At 32.4% G+C, this 10,111-nt stretch overlaps 1 protein-coding gene across 1 annotated transcript; it reads right to left on the reverse strand.

Annotated features, from left to right (window-relative positions):
• Window positions 1-288: 288 nt before the first annotated feature.
• LOC107023338 (protein disulfide-isomerase) lies at window positions 289-5,901 on the reverse strand. Its single transcript, XM_015223999.2, has 11 exons — window positions 5,635-5,901; window positions 4,805-4,835; window positions 4,412-4,699; window positions 4,026-4,214; window positions 3,818-3,943; window positions 2,848-2,979; window positions 2,653-2,772; window positions 2,263-2,380; window positions 1,609-1,721; window positions 812-1,006; window positions 289-621 (listed from the first exon to the last, which is right to left on the reverse strand). The coding sequence occupies exons 1-10, from the start codon at window positions 5,814-5,816 to the stop codon at window positions 818-820; spliced, it is 1,488 nt and encodes a 495-aa protein (XP_015079485.1). The 5' UTR covers window positions 5,817-5,901; the 3' UTR covers window positions 289-621; window positions 812-817.
• Between the last annotated feature and the right edge of the window lie 4,210 nt (window positions 5,902-10,111).

Below are 10,111 nucleotides of genomic sequence, written 5' to 3' on the forward strand. Positions count from 1 at the left end.
CAGGTGGTGCACTTAATGTGATTAACATTCATGTATAGAACAAAGCAGTTATGTGCAATTTGTCATCAACTATTTGTGAAAAAGACAAGGACAAGGTATGAGTGTGTGTTCATGATGCCTATTATTATGGGAGATTAATCTATAAAACAGCATACTAGATGCTACAAAAGAAGACTCAATACGAAAGATACATTGCAGATAGCTGACATTTAAATTTGAAGTGTTCAGTTTCAGTATTCGTGCAATACTTTCTACTTGGACCTATGTTCCAAATACTTCCATAAACAATTAGCTTGGCCAAACAGGGAGTGCGATAGATAAAAGTCGGCTTAAAAACAATAGGCATCCAAGTAAAGACTCAAGGTCTCACTTTGAGTCGTAAATAACTTAAAAACTGAAAAGTTTCTTTAAACCATTGAAAGTTGCTACGATATCTAAATCTTCGGAAAATCCTGCTCATGAGAAAATATTTGATTACAGACTAGGGTAAGGGGGTTATATTCGGGTTATGGCGGGGGTGCAAAGCTGGAGATGTTGTTTCTTTCTTCTCACTTGGCTGGAGCTTGTAAATCAGTAAGGCAGCCAACGCCAACTGCATTAGAAGACTCCTTCATTTTCTTCCTGTCACATTTAGCCGAGAAAAATTTAGAAAAGATGAAAGCAAACAAAAACCAGTCGAAACTGATTTCAAATATCAATTCCCCCTCTAACCAAAACTGCAGAAAACACTAGACCACAGTTATTCAAATTACAGAACTCCAAATGCAATGTTTATTTAACAAGTGGTAATAATGTTCAGACCTACAAGTACCTTTAGTTATAGCTCATCTTTTCCCGGACTTTGCTCTGCAGCTTTATCCCGATTCTTCTGGATAAAGTCAATAATGTCTTCCTTGGTCCTCCCACCTTGATGCTGCAAAAGCTTTCCACTTGCCGACTTGAAATAAAGAGTAGGATAACCTTTGACCTCAAAAGTTCCCTGTGAATAATCATTAGCAGTAGCATCCTACATAACAACAAAAGAAGAGATCATTAGAAATTTCCAATACTGAAATTACAAATATTTAGAGGAGATTGCAGTACAAGGACACAACAAAAGAAGCCAACATATAACACTAATAGCAGGACATTTTCAAAAAAATAAAAAGGCATGGATAGCATGAGAACTTCGCTAGGTATCAAGTCATGCAGCATGTACACGCCCAAGCAGATACTCGATGCCACAGGCTTGATCCTTTTTACCTACAATCCTATGCAGCAATTCACTATGCTAGTAAGCACTTGGCCCTAGTTATTACGATAGCATTTAAAAAAAAATAAATTAAGTAGTGATAGTGTCAAACTGAACATTATATGTACTTTGCCCAGACTACATATGTTTACTCATTCTCGTTATCTGGGCCCAAGTCTAATCCAGTTTTACATACTGAACCACAATCGCACACTATTAATAGAAAAAGTTACGGAACCCACTACATGTTTACTCATTCTCGTTACCTGGGCCAAGCCCAACATGTATTTCCTCCATTTTCACTTTACAAGCAACAAACAAATTCGCCAATATATTCCAGAATTATGAGACAATGAAGAGTTGAGTGGGAAGCTCACAATTTTGGCAATCATAACATCTGCATCACTTTCAAATGAGACAGCCACTTCATCAAGGATTGGGGCCAACTGCTTACAGTGTCCACACCAAGGGGCATAGAACTCGATGAGCACTATAAGAAACAACAACCACATGAATTACCATTGCTGCATATCCAACGAAAATTCTAACAAAAGGACATGTACATGTTCAGGAAGACGAGCAAGATGAACACAATGATAATGCGCCTAAGGAAGATGAAGTGAGGAAGAAATTGAACTATGCCACATAATTGACTCATTATTTTATGTCATACTGCACCTAAATATTAATACTGTGTCCTATTCCGCAGATGTTGAACTTATAGCATACATGTGATCCTGTTACTTATTAACAAGAATGCATTACTTACCAACATTTTTGAACAGCTCAATGAGAAGAAGTTGGAACAACTTATCTCCAAAGAACAACTGTTGTAAGTCAGTCTAGTATGCTTTACAAATATATGAATGACATGCTGAAAAGCCATGCGAGATGGTGAAATATTCAATTTGATTTTCAAATACTTATACTTCACAAAACTGAATGAGAATTAAGACAATGAAACCTATAAGAACTACCTAAGATACAACTGAACAAAATGTAAGTAAAAATTGACATTAGGTAGGAAATACCATTCTTCCCAGAGTTGAAAACCATATCCTGGAAATTGTCAGCAACCACAACTTTAACAGGTTCGTTGTTGACCTCTGGGATAGGTTCTGATTTTTTGTAAGGTTTCACCTTGCCGTCCTGAAGTTTGATCAAGTAATTACTTTAGACACAATACAAGAAACAAGTTGCCCATAGAAATAATGTTTCTTGAGGATTTCTCCTTACATTCAATTTGCTACTTAATAAGTAGAAATTTGGATGTAAGAAGAGAACTCCAGTCTATTTAGAATGTACAAGAAAAGGGATAGAAGATGAATTTCTGTAGATAATGGAGGAGAAAACCTGGGAGAAACAATTAATACAAGAGAAACGGGTAAAAGGAAAAAGGTGAAGGCAGGGAGAATCATCACCTTGAACTCCTTAACCCATGATGCAATGTGATCAGGCTCAACATTTGTTTTGAGATATTTCTCTCCTTCATTTGTCTGTATGATGATTAGAGGTGTCTGATCCTCTTTGAGTCCAAAGTACTGCTCAATGAAGATATATCATGTTAACACCAATAAACAAGAAATAATGTGAACACAAATAATAAGAAACCTAACCTGGAAGGCACCTTGACTGGCCTCAACATCACCAATTAAGAAACTAATATCATTGCCTTTGTACTGCTCAGCAACTTCATGATACTTGGATTTGAAACTATCAAATATGTTGAAGTTCACGAACAACATGGCCTGCCAGTTTCATACTTTCTGATAAGAAACTACTCCCAAATGTAATTGGGCAACTGGGGGTTGGGGGTTAAGGTCTCCAGCTCTAAGTAGTCCAGCATGAAGAGATAATTAAGGTTGCACTTGCACTTCAATAAAGAGATGATATTTGGATGCATGAAGTGCATATCCAAGTACAGCAATCATAGAAAGATGATAGCAGAACCGGCAGAAGATATGCAATGTCAGAAGTACACCAATTCTGAACTCCAGCACTAGAAAGTACAAGCTAGTAGGATAATAAACAAGCAGCAGCAATGAGAAACAAATTTATTTAATAAAAAACACTGAAAACCACAATCTTTTCTGGACGTCCCGGAGAAAAAAAGATACTTTTAGGAAAAAACAGATAATTATTGCACTAGTCTTTACACATCTATTAGGTTGTGGCGCTTTATCATTATACATGAAGAGTTCATGCTGATTGCAGAAACGAAAGAGCATCTAAGAACAAGTGCAGGAAGACCATAAATTAGAAGTGAAGAAAATAACTCAAAAGAACCGGCCCAAAAAAACCTTAAAATATCAAATCTTGATCCACATTTACTCTTCTAATATATCATCAAACAAATGATCCTCAAGATAGAAAACAAGAGACACCAAGTATAAGAGAACTAATACCGTGCATCATGTGATTCATCTGTATAGTGTATAATTTTGTATCGCTACTTATATATATATGACGAAAATAAAAGAGATCTATCAACCCAAATAATAGGAAACAGATGCAGGTTTAGACAGCAAGACGACTACCAGATATCAACAGGCAACATAAATCCGGTAGACTAAGTAAATGCCGCACCTTGGCATTTGGACTGTTGAAGAATTTAACAACAAATGGATGGTTGTTTGGGTCCTTGTTAAATACAGTCACAGTAGGAATAGTTGCTTCTTCAACTAACTTTGCCAAAGCATCCACATCGAACACCTACAAGTACACATGTGATCAATTGTTGGAACTTTTTCTAGTACATCAGAAAATGTAGAAGAATTTTACACCAACCCAATACCTGAAAATCTACAAAAAGTTCATCAAAAGGCTTGAATAACCTAACCACAGGGCCAGAAACTGATGAATCCCCACGAGGAAGGAGTTTAGCATCCAAAGTATGACCAAAATCATAATCAGCACGTAATCTCTCAGCCACAGCTGTAAAATTCTCAAATTTCTCGCCGGAGAACTCGGGAAAGACCCCAACCTATAAGAATTTAAAGCCATACTCATCAACTCTAGTTCTGCAGATCCCTCAAGGAAAAACAACACGTGAAAACATACGCAAATCAGTGTGAAAAAGAGTGGTTGTTTGTGCATCGGGTTACCCTGGTATGAGCATATGCTTTTATGAATGTGTATACATATATAATGAGAGAGAAATAGGAAGGAGGGGGCACTTACAATAATGATCTTATTGACATCTATAAAATCTTCTGCATCCTTAGATGATTTAATTTCAGCTGAAGCAGGGCCACTTTGTTTCTTCACGTAAGAAACAATACCATCCGCCTCGCGTGGTCCTTTGTAATCTTGAACAACGCTACCTCCATACCTCAAGATCTTAAGTGTGGGAAAACCTTTTACGTCGAACTCACCGGCAAGAGCCTTGTTTTGCTCCTCATTGGCATCAACTTTGGCAAGAACAACTGGTGGATCATTCTGGCTTAAAATTTCCGCTGCTTTCTCATACTGCAAATCAATCAAAGCGAAGTGTTTAAATATATTGTGTTTCCTTATGCTCCAAAAGACTATTACTCTTTTAAGATACTAAAAGGATGTGTTAGTGGTTCTTACTTCTGGAACAAGCTTCTTGCAGTGACCACACCTGTAAATGTCAAAGTAATTTAAAAACTTGGAAAGAAAAGGTAATTTGCTTCTAATTTGAGGCATCAGATTTTCCTATAACTTAAATAGAGACATTCATCAGATATAAGAAACATAAATGCTAATAACTTTATTGATTCAATTATCAAAATGCACTAAAGCTTCTAGGTTTGACCGTCTAGTCAGAGAATCAACTGTATTATTAAGTCAAATTAAACATCATTCACAATTTCATCATTTCTGGAGGAAATTATTTCCAGTATATGATTACCTTGAATTTCGTAAATCCAAGGGACCATGGTAAAAGACCTCATCCCCATAACTCACTGTTCTTTACGAATATCCCAACTACTATTGCCCGGAGAGTCTATTGAGGTTGCATGGTAGAGAGTGTTAACCATCAGCTACTCAAGGATATCCCCAAATAGTTATCCTACCCCTCGTATGATTCACCTTATATCTACAAATTTTATATCAAATTAAAATATAAAATATTTTTCCAGCAGAAAATTTCCAATGAGAACCATATCCTTTCATGAATTAACTAACCTAGATCTAAAATAGTAAAAGATCCAACTTATGTAATCTCCGTAGCATCTGTTGTTTAAGCTTTCATTTACTAACCCATCATATTTTCCAAAATAAATTACTATATAACAAGACAAAAAAATCATCCTTTAATGGAAAGGGAAAAACTGAAGATATGAGCTACAGATTCAAAAAAATACTACACAGATTTTAAAAAATAATCAATCAAAGCAATGTTTACCAACAAATTGAAGTGAAATTGATTAAATTACCAAGGGGCGTAGAACTCGACGACGATGAATTTGTGTCGACCTACAAAATCAGAGAAATTGGAGTGATCTAAAGTCACAACGAACTCCTTCGATTGAGTGTCTTCGTTCTCAGAAGCGTAAGATTCCGATCCTAACAATGCGCATACACATAGAAATAACGAAATCCAAACCCTAATCGCCATTTTTATCACTCTTTTCTCTCTCAGCTCACTGAAAAATATCTTCAGTTTCAATTTTCATTGTGGATCTCAAGAGGAATATATATAGCAGCATTTTGCAGATGGGAGCTCTGTGCGGAGCTTTACCATGGAAATATCTAAATAGCCCTTGTTTATTTTTATTTCAATTTCCCAATTTTTTTTTTTTATTATAATGACTTTTCTTTGAGATTGAGAGATTTTTGAGATATTTGAATCGTTATTTGTTTGATAAGAATAATAAATTGGAAAAATTATATAAATTAATATATTTTAAAAAATAATTATTGATTTTAGCGATATTTTTTGTTTATTACCATTTATAGCAATGATTTGTTAAATCTGTAATATGTATTAAAAGTGAATTATGTATGCAATATATATGAATTATAATTGTTTTTTGAAATATATGATGTTTGTTTGATAAAAAATTGTCACATTATATTATAAGTGTATTAAAATGTGTGATAAATGTATTTTTCATTATTAAAATTTGTATTATATGTGAATAATAAATTGTTCATTGTAATATGTATTAAACTTGTATTATAAATGAATTAAAAGTGATCAAGTGAAAAAAAAATATTATTGTTATAAATGGTAAATATTTTTTTATTATAATATATTTATGTAAGTTTCCCTAATAAATTTATATCAAAGGATGTGAAATAGTGAATGATGTTTGTCTATTTTTAATTTGAAATTTCTATCTTAACTTTTCTTTTTTTATTATGAGTGTTTTTTCTAAATGAATTTTACTTGGTATAAATTTAAATCAAATAAAAAATTCAACACAAACACCTAAACTCTAAATGAGAAACAATCATAATCTCTATATTTTTCTTCTTCTAAAACATTTTTATTTTGTTTATCTTTTGTAATATGGTAAAATTTAGTTAATTTTCGTATTTTATAGAATTATTCGTCAAATATAATAATATCAAAAAATATAGAACACAAAAAAGGAGAATAAATTTTCAAATTTTCTATGAAGTTTTATATTCAATTTAATATGTATTACAACTTTTTGTGTAGTAAATATTTATTAGTAGAATATATGAGATAAAACATATTGTTCTAGTGTTCACAAAAATTGGAAATTATTGTAGTTGACGATGGGTACTAAGGTCATTTCGCAGAACGTCTTCTCGTGATCGAAGAGCCCAAAAAAATAGTGTGCAGTTAGAGAACGGGACAAACATGGTCATTTACTCTCCTCGTGACTGAAAATACTCTACAGAGCAGCGGAGTCAAAAATTTTAATAAAATAGTTTAAAATCTAATAAAAAATAGATATATAATTTGACTTCTATTATATATATTAAAAAATTATATTATTTATATAAATAATATAATTTTTTGTCAAAAGAATTCGGATGAATCCATTACTCTAAGGTGGATCCGTCACTGCTCAAGAGTATAAAATAAATTAAGCAAATGCACACTCGCTCACTAACTAGGATGGTGGTGGAGTGACTTATCCAAGAGGTCTCGGGTTCGAGCTTCCTTAGATATGATATTGTCTTTATTAGAATTGTTTTATCTTTAATGTAGGATAATTGGACTCCAAATGAATATCGGACACCGATGACAAAAATAAGTACTCCTTTTGTCCTATTTTATGTGGCATTTTTCGTATTTCGAGAGTCAAACAATTTAACTTTAACTGGATATTTACGTATAAAATCTTTAAATTTTTTAAAATGAAATTTATATATTTGTAAACTACGTAAAAGAGTACTATAAGTCACAATAATTAATAATTCAAAATGTTAAAATGATTTATGAAAAACTTATAATTAAAGATATACTTGTTTGAATCTTAAAATACTAAAAGTGTTACGTATTCGCTATGTATTTGTTGTGTCATATGTAACACGTGGAAGAAAATGATTTGTGTTTTAAAATACATGAGCCAAATGAGACATGGACACCTCTTCAGCGTTACGTGCCGCTTTGTAAACGTTGTGAGAATGGCAGGCTGCTCTCTTTTTCAATTTTAGTACAAGCATATTATTTTTTCTATTAATTGATTGGATTTTAAAAATATAAATTCCAAAACATTAACTTAAAGTTAATAAATTGATGATAATAGAAAGAAAAATGTGATTTCTTGAATTATCAAGAAAGAGAAGTAAATAAGGTTATAGACTTAGAAAATATTTTACAAAGAAATAGGACGGAGGAAGTATTGAACAAATTCGACTATATAAATAATAAATACCTATTAAAAAATTAGAATATTTATATGTGTAATTATATAAATTTTAAAAAAGGTAGAATCTTACTATAGACACTAAAATTTTGTGGGATGCGTTTAATTCAGGACTCTACAAATTGTGTTCAACTCAAACTAGAATTTTTGGAGGCTACTCAATCCTAAATTCTAATTTATGCTTATATAAAGGAAGAGTACTAAATTCTCTTAAAAGACATTTTTCTTCATATTTTAATTGTGATTGCAATTTATTTTATATCACTTTAAAATTTGTCGCAAACAAAATTGGCACGCCCAGTGAGACCAAATCTGCCCTTTCATCTCTCTTAAATCAAATCTGCAAAAATGAGTACTTCAAGTCTCATCTTGAGTTTCATCAAGTCTCGACAAGTATTGAAGCAGGAGGCATTTGTAGACATTGAAATTTTGTGGGACTGAAGATACATTCAAATCGAGTTGGAACTCTACTAGTTGTGTTCGATTCATATTAAGATTCTTGGAGGCTACTCAACCTTAAATCCTAGTTTATGCCTATATAAAGGTGCTACTATATAACGGTACTTAATTCCTTTAAAGGCATCTCAGAAATTCCATAAAGAGATCAACATTTTGAATATTCCGCAAATTGATGGATTATTCATATAGATAGGTCAAATTTAAATCATCCTAATTCGAGAAATACACCAACGACCCTCGAATCCTCGAATCATGGATAAATCGTAGGAGAGTAGAATCAAGGGATCAACATAATTGTTTGTAAACATTGAAATTTTGTGGGACTCTATAAGATGCGTTTAATTCAAGTTGAGACTCTACAAATTGTGTTCAACTATGACAATATAAAGGACGCTGAATTCTCTTAAAAGGCATCTCGGAAATTCCATAAAGAGATCAAGATCTCGAATACTCCGCAAATTGATGGATGATTCATATAGAGAAGTCAAATCTAAATCATCCTAGTTCGAGAAATACTACAGGACTCTCGAATCATGGATAAATCGTAGGAGAGTAGAATCAAGGGATCAACAGAATTGTTAGTAGACATTGAAATTTTGTGGGACTCTATAAGATGCGTTTAATTCAAGTTGGGACTCTACAAATTGTGTTCAACTATGCTGTTATAAAGGGCGATGAATTCTCTTAAAAGGCATTTCGGAAATTCCATAAAGAGATCAAAATCTCGAATACTCCGCAAATTGATGGATTATTCATGTCAAATCTAAATCATCCTAGTTCGAGAAATACTAAAGGACTCTCGAATCATGGATAAATCTAGAATCAAGAGATTAACATAATTGTACCCGCAATCTATCTTGATCAATAAAATTATATTTCTTCATATTTTATTTGTGATTGTAATTTATTTTCTGTCACTTAAAATTTATTGCAGACACTTACACATTTTTCTTTTGCACTTTGGATTCGTAATCTAGGTGTTGGCTTTTATATTAATTCATCCCATTCTTTGTTTTTTACTAGTATGATTTGTTCTCTTCAGTTAAATAATTCAAAGAATCTATTTCAGGTTTAAAATAATTTGTCTTCGAGTCTTTTAATTATTCATGATTGCTTAATTATGGTTAAGACTTAAGATATAAAATCACAAATCATTAATTTGCACAAAAAAAAATATTTTAAAACTTTATTATATTCCTAGAATATGGATAAATTCTTGAATAATGCATGTTGCATATCATTTTCTCAAGAAATTAAAGCTACATATATAATTTGTTTCTATGGATGTGATAAAGAAGAGTCCGAAACTCAAACGGTAGAAAATATTAACAAAAATTCCAAAAGGGTATATAAAATTTTATATAAACCAAAACGGTAAAATCGCTCCGCCGGCAGCGATTTACTTCAACTGAAAAAGTAAAATCGCTGCCCCAGCAGCGATTTTGCCAAAAAGTTTTTTTCTTCTTACAAATCGCTGCCAGGGCAGCGATTTATAAAAAAAAATTTTTTTTTTTAAAAAAACATAAATCGCTGCCTAGGCAGCGATTTACATTTTAAAAAAAAATAAATTTTTTTTATGTAAATCGCTGCCTAGGCAGCGATTTAC

Source organism: Solanum pennellii, chromosome 6 (genome assembly GCF_001406875.1).
Source record: "Solanum pennellii chromosome 6, SPENNV200".
Taxonomy (NCBI): Eukaryota; Viridiplantae; Streptophyta; class Magnoliopsida; order Solanales; family Solanaceae; genus Solanum; species Solanum pennellii.